The sequence below is a fragment of the Bos indicus x Bos taurus genome, chromosome 19, assembly GCF_003369695.1.
Source record: "Bos indicus x Bos taurus breed Angus x Brahman F1 hybrid chromosome 19, Bos_hybrid_MaternalHap_v2.0, whole genome shotgun sequence".
Classification (NCBI taxonomy): domain Eukaryota; kingdom Metazoa; phylum Chordata; class Mammalia; order Artiodactyla; family Bovidae; genus Bos; species Bos indicus x Bos taurus.
The window spans coordinates 34,877,303-34,904,714 of NC_040094.1; the positions used below are offsets into that span (position 1 = coordinate 34,877,303).

Here is a 27,412-nt window from a genome sequence, read left to right on the forward strand (position 1 = left end):
GGCGGCCGGGCGGAGCCGCACCCTCGGAGAGGCCAACGCGCAGACGGGCGGGGATGGGGGGCGCCGGGGCCCGCACCTCTCCCCGGCGCTCGCGCGGCCCCGGGAGTGCTCAGTGACGACGACGGCGCCGCCCCTGCTCGGCAGCGCCGAGTCCGCTTCCTCAGGGAGCCCGCTTCGTCAGGGAGTCAGCGGCCGGCGGCGGCCGGCATGAGAAGCGGCCGGGGCCGGGCCAGGCCTCGCTGACCCCGGCCCTGCGCGGCGCTTCCCGGTTTCTGCCCGGCCTCTCGGCATGAGCGCCCGCCCAGGCCCGGGGCCGCGGCTGCCCCAGCTCGGCGGCCGGCGGGCGCGCTCGGGGCCGGCGGGCCCGCGGTGCTGATCGCCGCCCGCCCGCGCGACCCCGGGGCGCGGCCATGGAGGTGGTGGGCGACTTCGAGTACAGCAAGCGGGACCTCGTGGGACACGGGGCCTTCGCCGTGGTCTTCCGGGGGCGGCACCGCCAGGTGAGCCCCGCCTCAGGCGGGGCTGCGGCGGCTGTGAGGCTGCGGCCGGGGTGGCGCGGGGCCGGTCCGGTCGCGCTCGGACCCTCCCCGGTGGCGGAGAATTGCAGACCTAGCGGAAAATGGACAGGTGGCCCGCGAGCCCCGGGCTTCCCCAACTCAGTGTCGCGTTTCCCCGCGCGGAGCCCCGACCGCCCACCCACCTTCGTTCCTGGGCTGGGCGGACGGCCGGCCGTGGGGTGAGGCGGGGAGACCCAAATCGACCCGAGAGCGGGCTCAGCTTTTTTTTTTTTTTTTTTTTCTTTTTAAGCTTATGCTGTTTTGAAAACAGGCTCCCAGCAGGTTTTAGAATCTAAAGAATTCGGAAAGGCACCTCAGGAGTGGAAATAATCCTAAGAGAGTTTGAGCCAAGGGGCAGGTCTGAAGAGGGCTGGCTGGCCTGGTTGCTCAGCCTGTAAAGTAGTAAATACAATATTACCGAGTTTTCCTTTATCGTGAGAATAACTTAAAACTCAAGAAAGAAAAAAAAAAAAAAAACCACCACGAATCGTTTAATCCTGCCTAGCTGTCAAATCCTATTTTCGGTTAACTGTTAACCATCTCCCAGCTTATCCTCCATAACTTTTAAGTCGTTGTAGATAAAGTGTGTCCTTTTTTTTCCCCATTTATTGCTAGTTACTACGGAGGCTTCATATTTATTTTTACTGGCTGTCTTGTGGGACGTTAGCTTGCTACACCTTTGTAAAATCATTTTCTTGTTAGAAATTTGGGTTCTGTTTTCATCTTTATGCTTATAGATTCTTTTTTCTTTGTTTCTCTTCAGTTGTTTCTGTGGAATAATTTTCAGGAGTAATTGTTTTTCCTTTCCAGAAAACTGATTGGGAGGTAGCCATTAAAAGTATTAATAAAAAGAACCTGTCAAAATCACAAATACTGCTTGGGAAGGAAATTAAAATCTTAAAGGTATGTTTCTTTATGGGGTATTTCATACTAGATACACTAGAATAAAACTTAAATGAACACAAGATGACATCCTTTCCAGTTTGGGTAGTTGACCCCAAGTTTGAGAATGTTCACCTGTTGCTCTCATTTTTGCATGCTCAGTTTTTTGAAACATTGAGTACTTGCAAGCTGTTTTTAAGAATAGATGCTTGCGGCTCTTGGTCAGTGCTTAGAGGGATTAGATGAAAACTGATTTTAGCTTCTCATCATTCCTTTCCCTTAGTTATTGCGTTGTCCTTTGAGAAGAGGCAGGCATCTCTTGGAGGTTTCCCTCGTGGCTCAGATGGTAAAGAGTCTGCCTCCTGTGCAGGAGACCCAGTTTCAATCCCTGGGTGGGGAAGATCCCCTGGAGGAGGTCATGGCAATCCACTCCTGTATTCTTGCCTGGAGAATCCCATGGACAGAGAAGCCTGGCTGGCTACAGTCCATGGGGTTGCATGGAGTCGGATATGACTGAGTGACTACCACTACACACAGGCCTCTCTTACGCATTATTTCTCTCTTTTTCTGTTGATTCCTTTCTTGTTAAATATTTTTTGGAGAACTGGGGGCAGTTGTAATCTATTTTCCTTATAAATTGAGCAAAGTTATTTTCCTTGGAAGTTGTCTTTTTAGATCACTCATAAGCAGAATTATCCAAGTGGGATGCTTTGAGGGGGGAAAGGAGTCCATGGTCAAATAAATGTGGAAAGTCATGTTTACTTAATACTTCTTGGAGAGTCACAAAGCCCTTGATTCATTATAAAGAAATTCGAAAAAAATATGCAGTGAAGAAATAGGTTTAGGTGTGTTTAATCCCAAAGTAATATAAACATGGAACCTTCATCTAACGTTCATCAGAACTGCTGTTCTGTGGACAGCTCTTGGGTAAGAATTATAGCTTGTTGAATTATATTTTGTTTTCTTTTAGGCAAATCATGCTTTCTAAAAGCAGTTTGGAATTTTAGGCCTTTCTTGTTAGAAATTATGTATTAAATCTAAAAGACTAGCAGTAAAATATGTGGTCATACTGACGTTTTATTTTGTAAATGAGAATAAATTAGGACAGTGAAAAAATGTTTGCCCCAAGTAGTTTGATCAGGCACATTTCTTGTTATTCTTAATTAGACTGAATTGTTTTAACTAGTAACAAAAGTGTAGTATACTAGAAATAGTATAAATGGATATAAATGTGTGTATATACTTAATTTTATTTGCATATTGAAAAATTACAATTCTTAAATACAAATATTTTGAATTCTCAATTTTCTTAACAGGAACTTCAGCATGAAAACATTGTAGCACTCTATGATGTTCAGGTACCTTATTTTGGATTTTCAAAGAAATATATGTATGTTTGTTAATAAAGAACTTAATAGAAATTTTTTCCATTTCATACAAATTTAAATGTCATCATAGAAACAGAAAAATTGCTTTTTTCTTGTTGAAAAGATATATAGCTGGAGTTGTGTGTTTATTAAGAATTTGTATAAAATAGTATAGGGCAAAAGGATAAAATAATGTGCTGCATAAGTAAACTTACTGATAAATGATAATATGCTACAGTAGTGTTGTTTTAGGTCAAGTAGAGAAATATTGACGCGAGATCTGGCATTTCTGTGATGAATGTAGAAAGGACTATTTTGGGCTATTGAAAAATCAACTAGAGCTTTTTTTCTTATTGCAGAAGCAATGTTTGCTAATAGTGGTGATATTAGGCGATAACATGGCATGATAACAAGGAAACTGCAGATTCATCACCTGGATTTGTTTATGTTGATTGGGTACAGTAGAGTCGTATTATTTTTGGAGGTGGGAAGGCTGGATTCTGAAGTTACATTCTAAGGCAACATTTCTGTATAGTCAAAATCACCCTTGGAAATCCTTTTCAAAAGCCCAGGTTTAGAGAAAATTCCTGCTTATTGGGTGGAGCACCAGAGCAAGTAGTTGGCTTGTATTTAGGGGCCATATTGTGTTTTAAAATCCTTGGATCCTAGAATCACCCTTCTAGTGGTATTCACCTGATGGGAACTCCAGGAGTCTGATCCTGAGGGGCGGTGCATTCAGCTTTTCCCTCCACTCCTTCCACAGCCGACCAGGTGCTTGATGCACATTACTCTGTTCTTTTGTTTTCTTAGTGTGGACAGTGGAATTCCAGGAAGTAAATGAGTGTGTTATGTGATTCTGCTATTTTATTTCTAGCTAAAACCATTTCCCTATACACTTACATTATTCAAATTCATTCATTTTGTGAGGTTCCATGCGGTGAGGTGCTGTGTGCCAGGCATTTGTAAAACAGGCCTTGCTCTCAGTGTGATTAATTTTAGTGGGCTCTTCTGTATGTCCTTTAAAAAATAGTTATTTTTTATGTAGTCATATCATACAGCAAAGTATTTATTTAACTCTACCCAAGTTGTAAGATGTTTAGATTTTTCCCATTACAAAAAAATGCTCCAAGGATAATACATAACTTCTGAAGATACCTGATTATGTCTTGTGAGTTCAGTTTCTAGAATTGGAATTATTGGGACAAGCAGAACGATCAGGTTTAAAGTTTTTGATGTCAGTGTGTGATCTCCAAAAATACAACAGATTCCATATACAGAACATGTATACTCTGTGGGTATATTTTATTACCTATTTAAATAGATACAATTCATTCCTTCATTTGAGAAATTCAAAGCAGCCTAGAAAAGGGAAAAACAGTTAAAGTCAAAACTAATCTGATGTCACAATCCCTATTGAAATGCTGGTTCTCCTCAGAGCTGTTTGTGTAGTTGTCAGAGTTTCTGTAGATAGAGGGCACCACGAGGTACAAGTCAGTGCCTCGTGTAAAAATTGGTAAGTAATATTAACTCTTCTTTGCCTGTCTCTTGAGAGGTACAGAAAACGCTATCAAGTTCAGAGTTGATTTTGCTTTCAGGGTGGAGAGTGTAGTTAGATTTTTGTCTGTCGAAATGAATATTTTAAAGTACTGGCTTTGGCTGCAGAATGAGATATCATTAGGGAGAACATGTTCCAGAAACCAGAACTGTGGAACAATTGGAAATATCAAGGTGACTGCTGAGAAATGTTTACTGTTTTGTGCATTGTGTACTCCTGGAATTAATTTATAAAAATAGACTTCAGAACTCTTGGTCAGATGAATATAATCTTGACGCTTGGCTGTTGAGTAGACAGAGTTTAGATTTGCTCGCTGGATTCTGATTGGGGTACAGGGTGTGGGGTGCAGAGGTGGGTGCAGTCATTTTATCCACTGGAGACGAGCACCATTCACACTGGCCGCCACTTGTGGAGGTCTATCTCAGACTTATGTGCACTTTGATGAACTGAGAACTTTTGACATTGTAGTCCTCAGGTTTCACTTTAGATGACACTTAAACACATTTTCCCTAATTACAGAAGTAATATATGCTAACAGTTTGAATGGGGCTTCCCTAGTGGCTCAGCTGGTAAAGAATCTGCCTGCAATTCAGGATACCTGAGTTCTAGCCCTGGGTTGGGAAGATCCGGTATTCTAGCATGGAGAATTCCATGGACTGTGTAGTCTATGGGGTTGCAAACAGTTGGACATGACTGAGCGACTTTTACTCACTCACTCACTCACTCACAGTTTAAATATTCCAGCATTATCAAAATGAATAAATTAGAAAAGATATGGCACTTCCCAGGGATAACCACTGTTTGTTATATTTGTTTTAGAGTTTTCTAAACACATATATGAATCTATAGTCATGTAATACAGTGGGAGGAGGCTGGGCTGGGCATAGGCAGGTCAGCTTCCCACGCAGATGCAGCCTCTGTGAGGACCCGACAGGAAAGACAAGAGTGAGGACCTGGAAGAAGGGATGTGGCAGGAGTGCTGGGAGTGGAGGGAGTGCTGGGTGATGTAGGGGACGGTGGAGGGCTCACACGGGATGGATCGCTAGTCCAAGGATGGTGCAAAGCCGTTCGGAGGGTGATATCATGACTGCTTTTGAAAGATACATATCTTTGAGTATTTTGGGCATGAGGTAAGTATTGTCAGCTGGGAATACTTCCCTGCATGAATGTCAATGGTCTGGAAACATCTACCTCTTGTTAATTTTTAGTGTAGTGAAAAAGAGATTCGTTCAATACATGATGCTGGCAAACTGAGACATCTGTCCTCATCATTTTTCCAGAATAATTTTCAGTGACTCAAAAGCTTAAATATATAAAATAAGCAGTAATGATCTTAGAATAATATTTATATGACTATATGTAATCTAAGAGCTAGAAGGGTATTTTATTTATTTTTATTTTTGGCTGTGCTGGGTCTTCATTGCAGTACGCGGGCTTCTCATTGCGGTGGCTTCTCTTGTTGCTGAGCACAGGCTCAGTAGTTGTGGTGCAAGGGTTCAGTTGCTCAGCAGCACATGGGATCCTTCCAGACCAGAGATCAAACCTGTGTCCCCCGCATTGGCAGGAGGACTGCCAACCACTGGACTACCAGGAAAGTCCCTAGAAAGGTATTTTAAGTCAAGATAAACTCAGAAGCGATAAAAGTAGGGACATAAAAGTTTTGAAAGACTTATTTTATGTCAGATGATACAGCCATAAATGGGTGAAATTTTCATAAACAAGTAGAGAAAGGTAAATTAAGGTGAAAGATGTCACTTCTCACCTTTCCTATTGGCAAAAGTAGTAAGTGCAGTAATTCTTACTGGTGTGATTGAGGAGGAGATGTGTCACTGGTACAAATGTCAGGCTTTGGATATGATTTTTGGAGTGTGTGACGACACTTTGCCTCCACCCTGAGGAAGAGTCTGGGCATTACAGTCCAAGTACTCCCAGTAATGCAGGTCAGGGTGTGTTCCTTATCTGCATGGGTCCTGCAGGGGCTCCTGTTTCTGTGCGTGAAAGACAAACCCCGCTATCCCCGGTCTCCCCTTCTCTGCATGTTGCTGCTTCTGTTTTGTCTACTTGGGCCTCCTGTGGTTCTTGGCCACTTCCCCCTTTTCCTCATGCCGAGGGCCTCCTTCCTGCAGGGAGATTATATGTGCAGGTGGATCGCCATGTCTGTTGTCTGCACAGGTACACCTCAACCTTCCTTATGTCTTCACTCAAACGGTGTGTTTTCAGGAAGCTTTCTTTAGCCACCCTAAATGGAATTGCAGTCCCCTCCCAACCCTGTTTCTCCTCCTTCCCCAAAGCACCTATCATCATCTCCAGGCTCTGTGTACTTAATGCTTTTGTTTGTTGACTTGCTCCTGACCCTCCCTTCTTAGAATTTAAGATTAGGGAGAAAAGGATATTCTACTCTGCTGTCTTACTGCTGTACCCTCGGGGCCTGGACCAGTGTCCTGTTTATAGTAGGGAGTTAAAAAGTCTGTCATTGAGGAGTATCTGCCAAGGATGTTAGAGCTGCACATCCTTGACTAAACAACCCAGAATCCTGGACATCTATCCGAGGGCCATAAAAGCCTGAGAACTAGGATGTGTGTCCAAGAAACAATACAGCTTTGCTTATAATGGCCCAGACTGGAAACAAGTGATGTTCCTTGGTAGGAAACAGCTTAAATGGTGATATAGTCACACAATGACATATGACAGTTAGGAAAAAGACTTGTGCATATGCATTTGACTTGGATGGATTTCTTTGGTATATTATTGAGTAAGGAAAGCAAGGTTCAGATATTTATATGTGATATCCCGTTTTTTCAAAGTAAAGTGTGTTTGTGTGTGTGTTTAGCTTCTGATTATATGAGTAGGAGAAGGGTATGGGGTTACATACCAGACGTAAATATTGGCCAGCTGTTGAGGTGAAGATAATCAAGCAAAAAGGTGGAAATGTATTATATTACAGTTAAGAATCCCAGCAAGTACATGCTTCCTTCAGGTGTGTGTGGGCCGGTAGGACAAAGCATCCCAGACCATGTGTTTCAGAATCGAGACTGCACATTTAGTGTTGCTCTTCCTTTAGTTCTTTGCATGAATAGACTTGAACTTCTTGATGACTACATTAGCCATTTAGTGTCATTGAAGCTGAGATGCTTATGTCAGTGTTTAGGGGATTTTAAATTTCACTTACTAATGGATTTTGTGATTTCATTTTACTTCTTTAAAATGAATACGTATACTATTTTATTAACAATCATTATTTTAAAATTTTTGCTTGCTTTTTTCTCTAATCTAGACCATGTATAATATGTTTACTTTTCAGGAATTACCCAACTCTGTCTTTCTGGTGATGGAGGTAGGTAGTATCCAGGTTTCTTTTTAATTTTTTTCTTTTGATTAATGCATACCTTAAAATTGACAGGTTATTTGAAATTTGAATTAATAAAGTTTCAGTGATTTAGATTCTATTTTATAAGGAATATAAAATTTTAAAATGTTGATTCTATGATTCTTATAATTTGTTTGGGACTGGATTTATAATATTACAAATGTATTTTTAATTAAAATTAACTGATAGGATTTCCATGGTGATCCAGTGGTTAAGACTCCAAGCTTCCAATGCAGGGGATGTGGGTTCGATCCCTGGTCAGGGAACTGAGATACTATATGCCATGTAGCCAAATTAAAAAAAAGAAAGCTGATAATGAATTGAAATAATCTTGAATCAGTGTCTTATTTTAATTACTTTTTGTTTTGTATATCAGTATTGCAATGGTGGAGACCTGGCAGATTATTTGCAAGGTAATTTTTTGACTTTGTCAGTGGTCAGTATAGTACTATAGTGTGTTTAATCTTCATTTACTTCTGAAATATGCTACCCTTGTTTTCTGTACGTGTATAGAAACATCCAATAAATATTTGTATATGTTTAATTGTGGTTGCTTTGCTGCCTGACTGTTGTGTGTTGTGGTTTTACTCCTTTGCTTGTATATAAGTACTTGTTTATGTGTGCCTTTCTCTGACAGTTTGAGAGGTGAGGTTTCTCACCATCAGAGAAAAACCAACAAAATTTCTCTTCAAAGGATTCTAGTTAGGGGCTGGCAGTGAACCTTTAGTCTCTTTCATCTCCTTAAAAAAAAAAATAGTGGGAGAATATGTCCTAGGATGTGTTTATTAACGTGAATGTTGCTTGTAAATTTTAAAAGATGTCGTAAGGGATTCAGGGTAACCTTGACATTATTTTGTGGCATAGAGGTAAGGTTTTAGTACTAGATGTTGCTTGAAATTCCATATATAAAGTGTGTTCGTGTTCAGATCAAATTGTGTCCCTCCAAAGTACTTTTTAAAGGACATTAGATGAAGTCAGCACCTACTTGTTCACCCTTGAAAGTATATGGGAAATAGGCAAAACAAACAAATAAAAAAGTAGTAAAAGGTTCATCTCTCAGCCTAAAACTGCTGCTGCTAAGTCGCTTCAGTCGTGTCTGACTCTGTGCGACCCCATGGACTGCAACCCACCAGGCTCCTCCGCCCATGGGATTTTCCAGGCAAGAGTACTGGAGTGGGTTGCCATTGCCTTCTCTGGTATTTTTCCTGAGATTCTCTCAGATTATGTCAGTTTGGTAAAAAGGTTTTTCAAAAAGTCATTTGCTAGTAGATAAAATTCAGAGATGGGCATTTTTTTCTCTATTGGAGGAGAGGAGTTAGAGCTAGAAGACACCTTGCTTCTACCTTCTGTTAACCTCTGAATCTTGAGATCCTTGACTTCTTATCGATCCAGGTAAAAGCCCCTTTCCCCGGGGTCAAGCTGAAGGGCACTTAGCTATTTCACTTCCTTGTCGGAATATCAGTGTTCTTTTCTAACAGAAAGCCTGTGGGCTGACACAGGTGCTGATGCTGCTGTAGCAGGTTTGTTAGCTTCCTCAACAATCTATATGTGATGTTGAACTCTGCTTTGGATGTTCTGGAGCAGTAGTGTTAGATCAGGAGAGCAGGGAATGAAGAGCTTACCTGAATGTTGGGGTCAAGACAGGCAGGCTGGTTTGCAGTAGTTCCTTTGTTATGTCACTTAATTGCTGGTCATACTTAATGGTCATACTTAACCTCTCCCTGTCTGCCACTTGAAGAGATGTGTCGAATAACTTAGGTACTCAAGGCATTGTCTAGAGCTGTACTGTCCACTACAGTAGCCACTGACCACATGGGGCTGTTGAGCTATTGAAAGGTATGCTGTGATATGCAACACACATTGCATTTTGAAAGAAAGAGTGATTATATCAAGATTTTTAATGTTGATTATAGGCTGAAATGATATTTTGGAAGTACTAGGTTAAATAGATATTATTTCACCAGTTTCTTTTCATGTTTGAAAATGTGGCTACTAGGAGATGTTAAGGTATGTATAAGGCTCACATTATGTTTCTGTTGGGGAGCATTGATCAAGAAGATCTGTCAGAGGTCTGGAGGGCATAATGCCATTAAATCACAAGACACCCATTTAGTCCTTGTATTTGGTTTGATAAAGTGCCTTTCACATCTTCAAAAGATAAAAAACAAATTCTTTTGATTGCAAGTTAAAATAAGGGAAGTTGGAAAGTAATTGGTAAGTTGTACTTTAACATTATTTTTAGCAGATACCTTCAGTTTGGCAGCCACGGCTGAGCCTGCCCTGTCAGGGCCAACTGCTCAGGAGTTCATCCGTCTGAGAGTTTTCATGTTGGCTGTGCCTTTAAAATGTTAAGCTTTTACCAAGAGAATTTCAGTTTGTGGGATTGTGTTGAGAGTAGGCATTCCGTGTTCATAGAAATACGTGAATTTCTACTGTAGTTTGTGCCCAGAAACAGCCTAAATGAGATCATTAATTTTTCTGCACAGAAACAGTGTTAGAATTTGGTCTCTGAATCAGATAAACTTGCATGTATCATGGGGCAAAGATACAAGTTCTAAGCAGCTGCAGTCATTGACAGTAGCAAAAGTTTTCTAAGCCCTAAAATGAAAATGTAAATGAATGAGATGGAAAAAGCCGTACCATCCATTTTTATTGCTTCAGTGTAATTTAAAATGTTACAGCAGTAAAGCTCCAGTTGTTGCTTTGCTGCTGCTGCTGCTAAGTCGTTTCATTTGTGTCTGACTCTGTGAGGCCCCATAGACAGCAGTCCACCAGGCTCCCCCGTCCCTGGGATCCTCCAGGCAAGAACACTGGAATGGGTTGCCATTTCCTTCTCTAAGGCATGAAGGTGAAAAGTGAAAGTGAAGTCACTCAGTCGTGTCCAACTCTGTGGGACCCCATGGACTGCAGCCCACCAGGCTCCTCCATCCATGGGATTTTCCAGGCAAGAGTACTGGAGTGGGGTGCCATCGCCTTCTCCGCCAGTTGTTGCTTTGACCCTCCCACTAATGTGCTGTCATCGTTGCGTTCATCTGCAAGGGAAGTGTCAGTAGAGCTGGGAGAACCGGGAGAACGTACTCCAGAGTTTAACAGTGTTCATTCATCTCTAGGGAGGGGAGCAAGGAAGCTTTCACTTTTTGTATGTTTTAATGCATTTGGATTTTTCTTTTTAATAGTGAGCATCAGGGAAAGAACCCCAAGGAATTTTTAAAAGTAGATGAAAATAGCCCTCACAGAAAAAAGTATTTGGTAATTTTTAAACCATGGGGATTTAGTTCATTTGAAGATAATCAGTTCAGTCGCTCAGTCGTGTCTGACTTTTTGTGACCCCATGGACTGCAGCACACCAGGCCTCCCTGTCCATCACCAACTCCCTGAGTTTACTCAAACTCATGTCCATTGAGTTGGTGATGCCATCCAACCATCTCATCCTCTGTTGTCCCCTTCTCCTCCCGCCTTCAATCTTTCCCAGCATCAGGGTCTTTTCAAATGAGTCAGTTCTTCGCATCAGATGGCCAAAGTATTGGAGTTTCAGCTTCAGCATCAGTCCTTCCAAGGAATATTCAGGACTGATTTCCTTTAGGATGAACTAGTTGGATCTCCTTGCAGTCCAAGGGACTTTCAAGAGTCTTTTCCAACACCATAGTTCAAAAGCATCAATTCTTTGGTGCTCAGCTTTCTTTATAGTCCAACTCTCAAATCCATACATGACTACTGGAAAAACCATAGCTTTGACTAGATGGACCTTTGTTGGCAAAGTAATGTCTCTGCTTTTGAATATGCTGTCTAGGTTGGTTATAACTTTTCTTCCAAGGAGCAAGCATCTTTTAATTCCATGGCTGCAGTCACCATCTTCGGTGATTTTGGAGCCCCCCAAAATTAAGTCTGTCACTGTTTCCACTGTTGAAGATATTAAGGACAAAATGTCACTCATTAAAATGATTTTAAAAGTAATATTTCACTTGTTCAGTGTATTAGTGTTATTTCTGTCTTTCCTAGTTTTAAGTGCATAAGAGAAGGTTATAAAGAACATGTTCTAGAGTTGTATGGGCAGAAGTATGTTCACAGAGACTCTAAAATGGGGTCGACCTAGGGATTGAACCCGGGTCTCCTGCATTGCAGGCAGATTCTTTACCATCTGAGCCAAAGAAGTCAAAATGGGGGCCCGGATATTAAATACCTAATGTAGATTGAAGGAATTGGACTTTTGACTTTTAGATCCACTGTTATAAAATACACATTTGTGTACTGACTACCTTGTTTCCCTGGTGGCTCAGATGGTAAAGAATCTGCCTGCAGTGCAGGAGACCCAGGTTTGATCCCTGGGTCGGGAAGATCCTCTGGAGAAGAAAATGGCAACCCACTCCAGTATTCTTGCCTGGAGAATTCCTTGGACAGAGGAGCCTGGTGGGCCACGATCCAGGGGGTCACAAAAGTTGGTCCGACTGACACTTTGCACTTTCACTTTACCTTTGAGTACTTATTACATGCCAGGTGTTTTCCTTAAGTCTTTATGATTAAACGTGCTGTCTTGTTTGAATGTTGCAACAGCCCCACATGGTTAGTCTGTTTTCAGTTTTCTGTAGAGGAGTTGGCACAGAGGGGTCAACTTCCATGGCTGTGCAGTGAGTATTAGTAAGTGAAAGAACTGGGATTTGAACAAAGGCAGCCTGACTCCACATCCAGCCATGCTCTGGTGTGCATGTGTGGGCGTGGCTGTTTGCTGGATAGCGATGACTCTCCAGTCGTGTCCCCACCACCTCTTGGTAGCAGTGAAGACGCAGCTTCTTACAGGTGTCTTTGGTTAGGAGAGGTGCCTCTGGGAGGTGAAAAGGAGACAGGTGTGGGCCTCGGCCCCCTGACAGGTCCAGTTGGGGGTAATGCCTTAGTCTCGCCAGCCAAGCATATCACGTGTTTTTAATTTGTACTCAGGTAGTGTTTGGGATTAAATATGGACATTTATCCCAAGTACTTGATGTGAAGGGGACTTACTTTTGGCTTGTGGAGGAAACTCGCATTTGCTAAGCATCTGTTGTCATGCTCATTCTTCCCAGTAAAAGTGGGAAAAGAAAACCATAAAGGATCGCTGATGAGAATAGAAGATATAAACATAAATCAGTTCTCTTTACAATAAGTTGATTAAAATTTTTGAGATATTTGATACCTCTTCATAGACTTAAATTGTTAGAGTAAAAACAATGAGAAAAAGTGAATTCCCATTCCTTACTCCCACAGATGAGACTTGGTTTTGTAGGCTTAAGTGTTTATGGAATGCCTTTTCTCCCAGCTAAGGGCACGCTCAGCGAGGACACCATCAGAGTGTTTCTGCATCAGATCGCAGCTGCCATGCGAATCCTGCACAGCAAGGGCATCATCCACAGGGACCTCAAGCCCCAGAACATCCTGCTGTCCTACGCCAGTCGCAAGAAGTCCAGTGTCAGTGGTATTCGCATCAAAATAGGTATGTGGCTATGTTGTTTCACTCAAAGAACACTTTTGAGACTCAATATTCTTAGGTAATTTTAGTTCAGTGAGAATGATGAATTTTGTTGAGACACTTTTGAGATTTTTGTTCTATTCACTGAAGTCCATTTGGATGTGGGAATGCTTTACATTGTTGGCAGCAGGTGCTAAATTTCAGAAAGGGCTGATGGGCCTGCACCAGGGCTCCGAGTAGGAATCTCAGGAGGAGATGCTTCTCTTCATCAGATGGAAGCTAACACACTGCGTTGCTGGCAGCAAATTAATACCCTGATTCTTCACAGCTCATGGGATTTTAACCTAAGGGATCTGAGAGACCATTTAGTTCAGGCTTCTTATTTGGAAGGTTTTTTTTTTTTTAGCTCACTCAAGGCAGACATGGCTCAGATGGTAAAGAATCTACCTGCAGTGTGGGAGACCTGGGTTCGGTCCCTGGGTGGGGAAGATCCCCTGGTGAAGGAAATGGCTACCCACTCCAGTATTCTTGCTTGGAGAATCCCATGGATAAAGGAGCCTGGCGGGCTGTACAGTCTATGGGGTCACTAAGAGTTGGACACGACTGAGAGGCTAACACTTTAGCACTCTCAGGATTATTTGAAGCACTTGGTAATGCTAGATTTTTTTTTAAAGCTGTTCTCATGGTTGTTGGAAAAACAATTTTTTACCAGTATTTTAAGAAATGTCTGTTATTATATAGGTTACATCTGGTATCTGGAGGAGGATGAAAACAGCTCAAACTCTGTACCTGGTGTTGATATTTTAATGAGAGCTTTATTAATGAATCATTTACTATTATTGGCATTTTCTCTTGCAAAGCGAGGAACTCCCTTCTGGGTTACAAAACTGGCAGAGCAGCGACCTGTGCCATTGGTGGCTACTACCATTATTTAACTTGTTGAAAGTGAGGTGGCCACTTCTTTCTTTGGTGGACAGTCTAAGTCAATAAGCTTTAGTTTCTCATAGTTCTTTTGTGCCTGCTTGTATCTTAAAGAATCATGATCTGTGTTAAGTGTGGGCAAAGGTATCATTTGACTTTCTCCCTTTTATTTTGTGAAACAGCTGATTTTGGTTTTGCTCGTTACTTGCATAGTAACATGATGGCTGCCACACTATGCGGGTCCCCAATGTACATGGTGAGTGTTTGCATCCTTTGTGTTTACAGCAGGAAGCATTGGGATTTAAGTATAAAGCTTGTTTCCAACTAAGATGTGATTTTTATCATAGTCTGAGTTTTTAGTATTTACAAATGTTAATTATATTACTGAAATGCTGTAATACACACGTCTTTCGCTTTAGCCTAGTGGACTATAAAAGTCATCTTTGCCCATTGGCATTTATTTTTTAACATGATTAGTTATGGTAGAAATCTTCTATTAGATTAAATTAGAAATAAAAATTGATGAAGTATGGTCATGCTATACATGATGTGTAATTTTAGGAATACTTAAAAAAATCTTTTGGGGCATATCTTCACCTATAGGTTGTAGTCATCCTTTGCATGTTGTCTCTTTTGACAGGATCCCTATACTATAGAAATGTTTCCCATTCGTGTCACATGTAACAGCTGAAAAATCTTACTTTTCTTCTTTATCCTCTCCTGTGGTTACTGTCAGGTCTAATAGGGTAAGGCTGTGACACTTCTGAACTAATGTGAGGTGGTAAGCCTGGAAACACCTTGATTCTGGAGCTTCAGAATCCTGTGAAGTAAATGAACCTAATTCAGTTTGAATTTAAAATAGGTTTATGTTCAGTTAGGGTTTCTTCTAATGTAAAATCAACTTTGAGATCAAGGGAACTAGTACTCAAAGTTCAAAAAAATTTTGTGTTAGGTTTACTTTTTCTTGATCATAACCTTACTGCTTATATAGTAAATCTTATAATTTAATATAATTAAATGCTACTTTGCACTTCTCGAGTGTGAAATCAGTTCAGTCTTGAACTTACAGCCTTGAGGATAGAGTACTTGGGCTGATTATTAAAGGAAGTTGACCCAGTAAGAAGTTTACTAGGAACAATAAATAAAAATGTTATGCCTAGAAAATAAAATGTCATTGTCATTCAGTGTATTTAGCACTTCCAGTCAATGCTTGCCTTGATTGATGGTAGTTTTAGAAAGCAACATCTAATGAGAGGGGAGAAAACAGCTGTAACAAAGTATCAGAGACTTTTTGTTTGCTTTTAAGACTGTTTTTATTATGTTTTGCCTAATAGATTTTCCGCTATTTTAGAGTTTTAAGTGGCGGAAATAGGACTAATGTAGCAAACATTTGTGTGCCTACCATCCGCATTCGACAGTTAACATTTTACCGTGTTCACCTTGGTCTTCTTTTAGAGGAAATGATATATTTCGAAAGTGGTTCATGTACCTTCTGTAACCCACCCTTCTCACTCTCCTACTCTCCCATCCCAGAAGTAACCCTGGTCCTGGGATTGGGGTGTACTCTTTGTTACTATTTTAATGCTCTTTGTGTATTTTGTGTGTCCATACTATTATATAGAAATATTTTCTTTCTGCAACCTGCTGCTTTTCCTCCAGTGTTGTTTTTGGGACTTGCCAGTAAACCTCAGTGTAAGAATGTGGGTCTATATTGGTTGCAGTATCATTTGATTAGGGCAGTATCACAGTGTGTTGTTTTTATTGTTGTAGTTTTGTTAGGAGTGTGATCTTCTCCAGTTAACACATGCAGGTCAATTATGTAACTGACATTATGCACGTCTCTTGAATTGCTTTCTCCCCAGGCTCCTGAGGTTATCATGTCTCAACATTATGATGCCAAGGCCGACTTGTGGAGCATCGGGACAGTGATATATCAGTGCCTCGTTGGAAAGCCACCTTTTCAGGTACCGTGACTCTTTTCAGGTATACTTAGTTCGGGGCTCTTTTCATTTTGCAGTTGCCTTTGACTTATAAAATGGGGAATGCGGTTGGCCCTTGAACAGTGTAGGGGTTAATACTAGGTAATACTAGGTTCTCCAGCTCAGGCTTACGACCCCGTGGGAAATAGGTGTGAATGGTGATATTAGCGCTTCCTGCTTAGCCTGGATTTGGGGTCTGGGAATCCGTGTGAGGGCGGGGGCAGGTCTGGGAAAATGGGTAACAGCTCTCCTCCTGCCTCTCCTGGAGGAGAGGTCATTGTTTAGGTTTTACACAATTTATCTTAGGTGGGTCTGCCTCTCCATTAACATTCTGTCAGAAAGAGCTCTTCTAGCATATGATCACAATGATTCTTCTTGAGTTCATATTGGCCAGTTACAGAGACAGTTTTTTTAAATTTGAAAACTAAAACAGAGAGAAATAATTTGCCCAAGATGGCATTAAAAGTCAGTGACACAGCAGGTTGAACACTTGATTTCCTAGCCTGGTTCAAAGGCAGAGGCAACTTCAGTAATTCAGCAGCTCTTACAGGGAGGCTGCTGTGTTGTGTTCTGGAGAGGCTGGAAAGGAGCACTTTCTTAGTTCTCTGGCTTGACTCCCTTGAAGGTACGTTGCACCTGACTTCACACAGCACACCTGTTGGATGGGCCATGTAACCTCCAGAGTAGTCACTCTTCTGAGCCTCAGGCCTCTCTGAGAATCTGACCTCAGAAAAATACATTATGCCCAGATGTGCAGAATCTGTACAGTGTCAGAGGTGTTAGAAGTTCCTTGTGCCCATCGATGGCTCCCTCAGGAGTCCATGGCTTTCAAATTCAGTCTCTATTCTATTGCAAGAATATGAGCATCCATCATGTAATTTGGAGTTTTTGCACTTGGTTTTTTAGGAAATTAAACCATTTTCTTCTTCTTTTTTTTAACAGGCTAATAGTCCTCAAGACCTAAGGATGTTTTATGAAAAAAACAGGAACTTAATGCCTAGGTATGTGTCTTGATTACACTGGGTTTTACTTTGTCGATACTGTGTTATTTATCTGAATTCTGTGTGTTTTATGTATGTTTTTCCATTATTGCATCTTTTTTCCAGTTAGCAGTAAAGAGAGCATTCATTTTAACAGGAAATTAGAAAGCTACTAGAGCATCATGCATGCCCATGTGCTGTGCCATTTTCTTCCTTTTTAAAATGTTAAATTTATTCAGAATAAAAACCTATACAAGTTATATGTGTTTTTTTGAGAGAAGGGAGGGAAATGCAAACAGAATAGATGGGTGTAAAGCAGAAAGTGGCTGGGCTTCCCCTGCTCTTACGGAGAACAAGAGTTTGCTGTGTACCTTTTGAAATTTTTTTTCTTTAGAAATATTTTTGGTGTGAGTTCTCTTTACATGTTTGACTGCTTATTTATGTATATATATTTATTCTGTTGTTCAGTTGCTAAGTTGTATCTGACTGTTTGTGACTCCATGGACTGCAGTATACCAGGCTTCCCTGTCCTCCCCTATCACCCGGAGTTTGCTCAAATTCATGTCCATTGACTTGGTGATACTATCTAACCATTTCATCCTCTGCCACCTTCTTCTGCTTTTGCCTTCAGTCTTTCCCAGCATCAGGGTCTTTTCCAATAAGTTGGGTCTTCACATCAGGTGGCCAAAGTATTTGAGCTTTAGCTTAACATCAGTCCTTCCAATGAATATTCAAGGTTGATTTCCTTTAAGATTGACTGGTTTGATCTTGCTGCTGTCCAAGGGAGTCTCAGGAGTCTTCTCCAGCACCACAATTCAAAAGCATCAATTCTTCAGTGCTCAGACTTTTTTATGGTACAACTCTCACATTCGTACCATGACTACTGGAAAAACCATAGCTTTGATCATACAGAATTTTGTTGGCAAAATGATACCTTTACTCTTTAATAGGCTGTCCGGGTTTGTCATAGCTTTTTTCCCAAGGAGCAAGTGTCTTTTAATTTCATGGCTGCAGTGAAATTTAATGCACTGTCCATGGTGATTTTGGAGCCCAAGAAAATAAAGTCTGCTACTGTTTTCCACTTTTTCCCCTTCTATTTGCCATGAAGTGAAGCCATGAACTTAATTTTTTGAATGTTGAGTTTCAAGTCAGCTTTTTCACTCTCCTCTTTCACCTTCATCAAGAGGCTGTTTAGTTCCTCTTCGCTTTCTGCCATTAGAGTGATGTCATCTGCATATTGATAGCTTTACCGACAATCTTAATTCCAGCTTGTGATTCATCCAGCCCAGCATTTCGTGTGATGTTCTCTGTGTATTAGTTAAATAAGGAAGGTGATGATATACAACCTTGTCGTATTCCTTTCCCAATTTTGAACCAGTCTTTTGTTCCATGTCTGGTTCTTACTGGTGCTTCTGCACACATATAGTTCAGTACAAGTTACTTTGCAAATTGTTCTGTGGCTATTTTTAACTTATGTATAGCATTTGTTTGCAGACATTATTATTTATTTAAGCTCTACCCTTTTCCAGGCAGAATTGGAGGTTGCTCTTTGTTTAACAGAGAACTCTGTAGCAACTCTCGGTGCCAGGTTGAAGTTGTGTTAAAACTCAAGGTGGCTGTGCTTCTGAGAGGCTTTGTCCTGCAGATGTTCTGACAAAGGCAGTAAGAATCTCAAGACAAGAGTCTTCCCAGACTGATGCTGCTTCTCAGAGGCAGCTGCTTAGTGGGTTGTTTCTCTTTTAAGGAATGAGGCTTTATCATGGTTGTCTTGGTATAAAATGTGGTATTTGTGAAACTGCATATACATTTTCATTTACCATAATGAAAGCAAAAGTTGTGTAGTTAATATATATAAACTCACCACTTTAGTGTTTTTTTTTTCCCCTCCCCTGCAGCATTCCCAGAGAAACATCACCTTATTTGGCTAATCTTCTTTTGGGTTTGCTTCAGAGAAACCAAAAAGATAGAATGGACTTTGGTAAGTAATATTTTCAAATTTTGTATCTGGTTTCTAATTTTGTGTATTTTGAAAAGTTTTTTTTTTCTTAATTTATGTTTTATTGAAGTATTGTTGATATACAGTGTTTTTTAGTATCTGATGTACAGCCAAGTGATTCTATTACACACACATATATATTCTTTTTCATTATGGTTTATCACAGGTTGTTGAATATATTTCCCTGTTATACAGTAGGACCTTATTGTTTATCCATTCTATATATAGTAGTTCACATCTGCTAATCCCCAACTCCCAGTCCCTCCTTACCCTCCTTTCTCCTCTTGGCAACCACATGAAAAACTATTTTTTTAAGATACTGTAGAGGTTTCAGAGGAAAATGAAATTCATTTTTACTTTTCTTTCTATCTCTGTGTTTTTCCTTTTTACATATTTTGTAAATGTATGGAAAGAATAACAAATATTTAATATAATCAATAATTTGCAAACTATTATCCTGTATGTCATTTCATTATTGGCCCATTTTTCTCATGGTTACTGGGCAATGTCCATTTAATTTCTTTCTTTTAAAGATAGAAATATTTACCAATTTCATGATCTAAAGTTTAATTTCAGTTTTTATAGAAGTTTCAGAAAAGATATATCCAGATTATTTCATCTTACTCCCTATACAGAAATTGTTAGAACTACTTTCTACTGAGGCCATGAACTGAGTGCTTCAGAGAGTGAGGTCATTTAGACTAAATCTGAGTTAATCTCACTCCTGATCTTGTATTAATCCGGCAAATTTCCATGCTGTGCTATTCTCCTTGTCCACTCTGTGCTATTTAGTAGCACGTAATTTGGAGACCTAATGATAAATGAGATGGTCTTTGTGGGCTTTTAAAGAAATAATGAAATAAATTATACATACAGGAAAAGAGAGTAAAATAATAAACTTTCATGTACTCACCTACCTATTTATCTTTATCTAATTAGCAGGCTTACTGTGTAGGTTTTATCCTTGGTGAATAGCTGAAGGAACTAAATCAAATTAATAGCTTTTTTAAAAACGTGAAACCAGCTGTAGGAATACTTCTTCTGGGATAGAAGGATGGAATTTACAAATGAGCTGCCTAAGACTTCTTGTCAGGACAGTTGACAGCCGTAGTTCACATATGTGCTTAACGAGGGCCTGGCTGCGGTTCTCTGTGTTGTCGTCTACTTGAAGACAGCCACGCAAGAGGACAGATCCACTTTAGTCATCTTGGTGGTACTGTGTTAGTAATGGGCATTTGGAGAATTCACAGCCATTATTTTTAAATTTTCATTGATTGAGAACTATTTACAATTTGATGATTTTTATAGATGATTTACAAAAATAACATGCTGTTACATTGAAAGGAAATTGTGTTTGTATAAAGAAGGTAATAATAATTATGAGCTTCCTTGGTGGCTCAGTGGTAAAGAATCTGCCTGCTAATATGGGAGACCTGCGTTCCATACCTGGGTTGGGAAGATCCCCTGGAGAAGGAAATGGCAATCCACCCCAGTGTTCTTGCCTGAGAAATCTCATGGACAGAGGAGCCTGGCGGGGTCTATGGGGTTGCAAAAGAGAGTTGGACATGACTTAGCAACTAAACAACAGTAATAATTATATATGATTTCAAGGGTACTATGTTGACTACATTGACAAGATCAACCTGTCTGCCAAAATCAACGTCAGTTTAAAGGTTGCATTCTCATTTTCATTGCAGAAGCATTTTTCAGCCATCCTTTCCTTGAGCAAGTTCCAGCAAAAAAATGTGAGTACCCACTTTTTACATTTTTACTAAACAAGTAAATGCAACCATAAGGAAAAATTAGTATTTGATATCACGAAATTAATCTTTTATGTGCTTCTCAAGATTTCATTGGGCTTTTCTTAAATACCTATAGTTGTGTTTATTTAGTTACAGTTCTGTTTTTCCTTCTACATCCAAGTTGAAATAGTTCAGTAATTGCTGTGTTGTTAGTGTCATCCATGGGAGTATGTGGATGTGAATTTCTGGTCAACATGAAGCTGTGGCAGTTGTGGGTTTTTTAGTGGACGACTCACATAATTACACTCAGTAGCCTCTCTTCCCCTGGTGTTTCTCCCCAGCCTGCCCAGTCCCGGTGCCCATGTATGCCGGCTCTGCCTCTGGAGGCTCCTATGGCAGCTCTCCGTCCTGTCGTTTCGTGTCTCCACCAGTAAGTCCTGGGGTTCTTAGAAGTGACTGTAGGGTCTGTGCTAGTGCATCTGCTCACAGACAGAGCTGCAGATATGTTATGGGTGTTCTCTTTATGTATGGAGTTCCCTAGCGCGGCTGAGGCCTGAGCAGGGAGCCTTGTTGCTGAAGATCCCAGTTTGGAATCTGCCCCTACCTAGATGTGCACACTTCAGCAGAACACAGTACCTCTCAGGGCTGCCTTCCTCTGAACCAGGAACACAGTGCTCTCACCTTTTCATGCTCAGTAAGGTTGGGAAGGGTTTCACTGTGACAGGTAGATAGGTAGCTTTGTATTTATTTTATGAACGTCATAAACATCAGTCTGGAGAGTTAGTGCACACAGAACTCCAGTGGTAGAGGAGTGCCCTTTGGGCCTGAGACCCTGTCATCATGGCAACAGGCCCTGTGAGCTGCTCCCCTGCAGCTCCCTCCCTCCAGACTCAGTGCTTCTTCCTGGTCCTGAGAACGCCTTCCTCCTGCTTTGCTCTTCCAGGTCTTTCCCTCTTCTGTGCTTTCCTGGACTTTCCCCCACATCTCTCTTGCTGCCTGAGAGAGTTGTGACCTTGAAACTTTTCACAAGTCAAAGTCCAGAGGCCATTGTGTCAGCCTCTATGGGCATTTTTCAGATTGGCTTGCAGACACGCATTTCTTGACTTCTGCTGGCAGTGGGGCTGGGGAGCTGCACAGGAAGCTGGCTGGGGGTTAGCAGCCTGCTGCTCAAGAGTCTGGGCTTGAATATGTCCACATTCGTGACTCACCATGTTGCCTGCGACAGGTGACTCAGTCTCTTTGAGTCTGAGTAAAGTGAGCATAAGTTACATGCTTCATGGCATTTTTAAGGATAAAGAGGAAAAGCACTGACCGCACTGCTCGGCACACGGTAATACTCAGGCAGTGGCAGGTGCTGTTATTCCTGTTTTCTAGGGAGACCCTATGGCCCCTGGTGAAGGCAGAGGCTGGAGCAGCCTATGGCACATGACTGAGCCCTAACACTGGCAAAGCCCTTCTGCACAGCCTGCCAACTCAGACCAAATAGAAAGGCAGAGGGCTAAGAAGACTTACGTTATATTCCCGTGGATTTAAAGACTAAGAGGGAAAAAAAGTGTCGTATATTTCCTGTTTCAGTCTGGAATAAAGAAAAACACTGAATATGGAATGAGTGGGAAGAGTTTGAGGAAGTGCACTGTCAGGGAGAGACTGCAGACTGTGTCTGGCCCTGCCCCTTGCCCCTGTAACCTGCTGGGAAGGTCAGCTCCTCATCTGTAACATAGGCCTGGTTACCCTCTGGTTGCAGGGTGGGTGGCAGTATGTGGTGGGTACATGATGACTGTAGCTGCCGTGATGGAGCATGTACGTGATGCAAGGTGACAAGGGGTGTGGAGAGCACAGTGTGTGCTGGAGAGGGGAGGGCAGGGGAGGACCTGGGTATGCAGAGGCCTCTGGGGTGGCTGGACAACCATGGGAGGAGACAGAGAAGGGGTCACCAGGGGAATGCAACTGGGAAAGTGCTTTGACAGGACAACACATGTTGGGTTTTTTGTTGGATGAGACGTGTTGAAAGGGAGAGCAAAAGAGGAGTGCTTGGGCTGCTGGAAGAGCATACCATTGCTCATAGGAGCAGGGAGAGGATGTGGTGGGCAGGGGAGGCGTAGTTATTATAGATGCTCAGAACTTTGTATGTGCTTGCCAAGTCGCTTCAATCTTGTCTGGCTTTTTGCAGCCCTATGGACTGTAGCCTGCCAGGCTCTTCTGTCCATGGGATTCTCCAGGCAAGGATGCTGGAGTGGGTTACCATGCCTTCCTCCAGGGATCTTCCTGACCCAGGGGTTGAGTCTCTTATGTCTCCTACATTGAACCCATGGATTGAGTTTCTTATGTCTCCTGCATTAGCAGGTGGGTTCTTTACCACTAGCACTACCTGGGAATCCCCAGAACTTTGGTGGAAAAACCTTTTTTAGAAGGCCTTTATGAAGAGCTCACGCTTGAAGTGAAAATAACATATCTGGAAATAAAAGGAGAGCAGGAATGTTTCTGTATAATTTCCAATTAGAGATTAGAAAGTGGAGTGATCTGATAGGCCTTGCGTCAACATAATCTGCAACAGTGAGGTGACATCCTGCTTGCGCTCCTTCCCTCCTGGGGCTGGGCTAGACTCCTGTACTGAGGGGGATGCAGGCAGGCATGCCTGTGTGACAGTCTGTTCTTTACATTCTCCCAAAATACCCAGCTGCTACTTTACTCCAGAGAAGTCTTTGAAAGGTAAAAAACAAAAACTGTGTAACAAAAAAATTCAAATAATTCTGTTAGATCTGATACTGGCTATAGGCTAAATGCTATGTAGATAATACCTCCTGAATATCTACTCTTTTAATTATACGTATTTAATGCCCACTTTGTGTGATGTTTTGGTTGATACCAGTGACAGGGCAGGTCCCTTTGTTGAGCAGCTCTGGGTTTGGTTGTGTGGAGGAGAGGCCGGTGGAGCAGCCTGTGGGAGGTAGATGGCTCCTCTTGTTGCCTGTGGGACTGGGGATGAGACCATGAAATCAGACTGAGAGCTTGCAGAGACCCTCGGCAGAGACATTGAGCTGAGTTTTGAATTTGTAAGAGTGGTAATGTAAGCAGAGGAATCCCCGTGGAACCATGACCTGTTGCAGCAGTCTGTAGCCCACTGTGGCCACGTACGTTTGTTAGAATTAAGTGAATTGCAGATTCAACTCGGTAGTCTCCCTGGTCACATGTCACATGTTCATAGCCAGCTATAACTGATGGCCACTGCCCTGTACAGAGCTGAACCCTCTGGCATTGCAGGAAGCACTATGGGACAGGCTCCTCTCATGGCCCAGCCTGAGGGTACAGAGAACAAGGTGATGTGCTGGGGGCGGTGGAGCGAGTGGAGCCAGAGTGGGGCAGTCTGCATCCTGGCAGAATCTGGGCTACAAGCAGAGCAGGCTGTGTGCGCTGAGCCATTTGAGTGGCTTTCAGTGGAGGGTGACCTGATCCACTGTGTGTTTTAGCAAATAAATTCCTCTGTAAGCAGGTAGGTAATTGGATGGAAGATCAGAAGAGAGGCCTCTCTCCTAGAACAAAGAGAACAGCCTGTGACCATTGCACTGTTTTTGGTTTGTTTTGGGGTTTGCTTTGTTTGTTTGTTTTTGAGAATGAGGGCCTGAACTAAGTCAGCAGTAGGAAAGGGGAGGACAAGGGGCCAGAAAGAGCAAGATGAGGAGTCTGCAGTGCTTAGAGATTGCTTGAATTTGGGACCTAAGGAAGAGGAAGGTCTTGGTGAGCCCTGAGTGATGTGAGTTGATGGAGCCACTTAGCGGGGGAGCACAAGGATGATGCACTGTGATGTGCAGGCCCAGGGGCAGGTCTGAGCCCGGGAGTCAGCTCTCTGCAGGGGTAGTTGGTGTAGGAAGGTGACAGTGGGCCCCAGGTGGGTATAAACTGTGAGGGTTGGAGGCCAGGGTGGCACTGGGGAAACTCATACTCCACCGGTCTCCTTAGAGGGGCACAAGAGACTGAGAAGTAGAAGGGGAAGCAGAGAGCAGGGTCCCTGAATGGAGGGCTGGGAGCCCAGTGTCTGGGAAGCAGAGTCCAGTACCTGAAGAAGTAGTGGAATCACTGGGAAGCTTAGTAAAGGCAGTTTCATTGGAGGGTTGAAGGCAGAAAGAGGCTTATGGTTAGTTAAGCGATACTTTTGGGGAAGGGAATGGCAACCCACTCCAGTACTTTTGCCTGGAAAATCCCATGGACAGAGGAGCCTGGTAGGCTACAGTCCATGGGGTTGCGAAGAGTCGGACACGACTGAGCGACTTCACTTTCACTTTTCACTTTCATGCATTGGAGAAAGAAATGGCAACCCACTCCAGTGTTCTTGCCTGGAGAATCCTGGGGACGGAGGAGCCTGGTGGGCTGCCATCTTTGGGGTCACACAGAGTCAGACACGACTGAAGTGACTTAGTGGTAGCAGCAGCAAGTGATACTTTGAAGGTGAGGAGTTTGAGTCAGTGAAAACTGAAATTTCAAGAAACATTGTTAAGTGAAGAAGGGAGATAAGATGGTAATTGAGAGAGTTATATTGATTTGAGATGTGAAGAAATTAAACATGTTTGTGTGCAGAGGGGAAAGCAGAGGGGAGTTGAATAGGGTCCTTGAAGAGGGAAGAGATTTAGTGGAAGATGACCTTTGAACCCGAGAAGCATCTCTTCCACCAAGGTGGCTGTGGATGAAGGTAACTTTATAAATAGCAAAGGGAGACATTGAGAGAGTTCCTGCCTGGGGAGCAAGGGCACAGGGAAGAATTGGTGGAGTTAGGTGCTTAGAACCTGGCCCAGCTCACCTGTTCTCTCTTCTGAGTTTTGTTTGTTTATGTATGAAATGGATTTCAGAATAGGGCTGGAGTTAGATAATACATGGAGAGCTCTTAACAGGGCCCAGTGCCAAGCTCAATGCCAAGCCCGTGGTGAGTGCTCTGTAATGTTACTCCCTCCAGCTTCCACTCTGTTTATAACCTTGAAGCATAAGTGCTCTTCAAAAAGTGATAAGGAGAATTTATATCATGTGTATGTCACACACACACACAGAGAAGTGATAAGGAGATTTGAGACTGGTTTCACTGTGCAGTGACAGTCAAAGGAATAGTAGCGGTTTAAAACTGGGCTTTACAGAGCATTTTGTCGTATTTTTCTTAAATAGAAACAAAGGTTAAACAGGGTAATGGGGACCTAACACAGTAAGTTATGAAGTTCATTGTTTTAGGAGACTGTTGTAGGATGAAGATATTCAATTAAGGTTGTGACTACTGTCCTTGAACTAGACAAGTGCCAGGAGGTATATAGCTACTTATGCCCAAGGATCTATTCAATATATTCATATGCTTTTCTTTTTTTTTAACTTTATTTTTTTTAGAAAATTTTTTAAATTTTACTTTATTTTTAAACTTTACAATATTGTATTGGTTTTGCCAAATATTGAAATGAATCTGCCACAGGTATCCCCATCCTGAACCCTCCTCCCTCCTCCCTCCCCATAGCATGCCTCTGGGTTGTCCCAGTGCACAAGCCCCAAGCATCCAGTATCGTACATCGAACCTGGACTGGCGAGTCGTTTCATTCATGATACTATACATGTTTCAATGTCATCTTCCCAAATCTTCCCACCCTCTCCCTCTCCCACAGAGTCCATAAGACTGTTCTGTACATCATATTCATATGCTTTTCTTCCTTTACGGTCCTATCTTCCGCAAATCCCTTATGATTTTATCTTCCACAAATCAACTCCTTCCTCTGACAAAAAAGAAAACAAAAGGAACACACCCACACCTGTAAGGCTTTCTAAATCTTTCTTTCTGGAAGTGTCAGTAATTCCCTGTGCTTATACACAGTTATCCTTACTGATTTAGTTACTTTTCTGTATAACATAGTCTCTTGCTTTCCCTTTCATGATTTTTCTTCATTGGAGATTGAAAACTGTGTGCAGAGTGTCATTCAAGTCCCTGGACATTTTGTTTTAGTCATTAGGTAAGCAGGTGTTGAGTATCTGCTTTGCTAGGCCATGAGCTGAAGCGGGGATGGGACATGGTACAGATTCAGAGCAGACCTTTCAGGGGAGGCAGACCTGTGCACATGATAAGAGGTGTGATGTGTTTTAAGTATCACTTTTGGGAAACATTTTAGATGGTGTTATGCAAACACACCTTAAACTGTGCATCTCTAAGGGAAAGGTTTTCCAAAGAGATTTTTAAAATCTTCAGTGGAATTGAACTCTGTGCCACTTTCATGAAAAAAATATTCCGTAGTCTAATGGCTGTTCTGACTTGCATTTTATTGAGGCCACTTTTAATTTTATGTTGTTAATTTTAGTCCCTTCCAGATATGCAGCATATTCAGGAAGAAAACTTATCCTCCCCACCATTGGGTCCTCCCAACTATCTCCAGGTGTCCAAAGATTCTGCCAGTACTAGTAGCAAGAACTCTTCTTGTGACACGGATGACTTTGTTTTGGTTCCACACAACATCTCGTCAGACCACTCATGTGAGAATCTTTTCTGCTTGTACACATTGTATTTCTGAATTTACTAGACTAGCATTTTTTAACCTTTATGTCACGCTCTTGTGTGTACGACACCTTTCCAGATGGACATTTTATTTAGTTGATGGAATTCCCAGAACTATATA

General features: G+C 42.0%; 1 protein-coding gene across 6 annotated transcripts in view; it reads left to right on the forward strand.

Moving 5' to 3' along the window:
• Positions 1–359: 359 nt before the first annotated feature.
• The window catches only part of ULK2 (unc-51 like autophagy activating kinase 2), a 58,057-nt gene continuing 31,004 nt past the window's right edge, over positions 360–27,412 (forward strand). For 2 of the 6 annotated variants that reach the window (XM_027519593.1, XM_027519594.1), the window contains exons 1-13: positions 360–500; positions 1,368–1,460; positions 2,756–2,797; positions 7,663–7,695; positions 8,105–8,141; positions 13,016–13,189; positions 14,269–14,342; positions 15,949–16,050; positions 17,008–17,066; positions 18,941–19,023; positions 20,739–20,786; positions 21,125–21,213; positions 27,098–27,269. In XM_027519593.1, coding sequence (XP_027375394.1) covers positions 411–500; positions 1,368–1,460; positions 2,756–2,797; positions 7,663–7,695; positions 8,105–8,141; positions 13,016–13,189; positions 14,269–14,342; positions 15,949–16,050; positions 17,008–17,066; positions 18,941–19,023; positions 20,739–20,786; positions 21,125–21,213; positions 27,098–27,269 — 1,096 coding nt within the window. In that variant the 5' untranslated portion in view covers positions 360–410. Of the gene's footprint in view, positions 501–538; positions 1,461–2,755; positions 2,798–7,662; positions 7,696–8,104; positions 8,142–13,015; positions 13,190–14,268; positions 14,343–15,948; positions 16,051–17,007; positions 17,067–18,940; positions 19,024–20,738; positions 20,787–21,124; positions 21,214–27,097; positions 27,270–27,412 lie in introns of those variants that run through there. The other 4 variants (XM_027519595.1, XM_027519599.1, XM_027519596.1 and 1 more) reach the window with 3 other exon arrangements.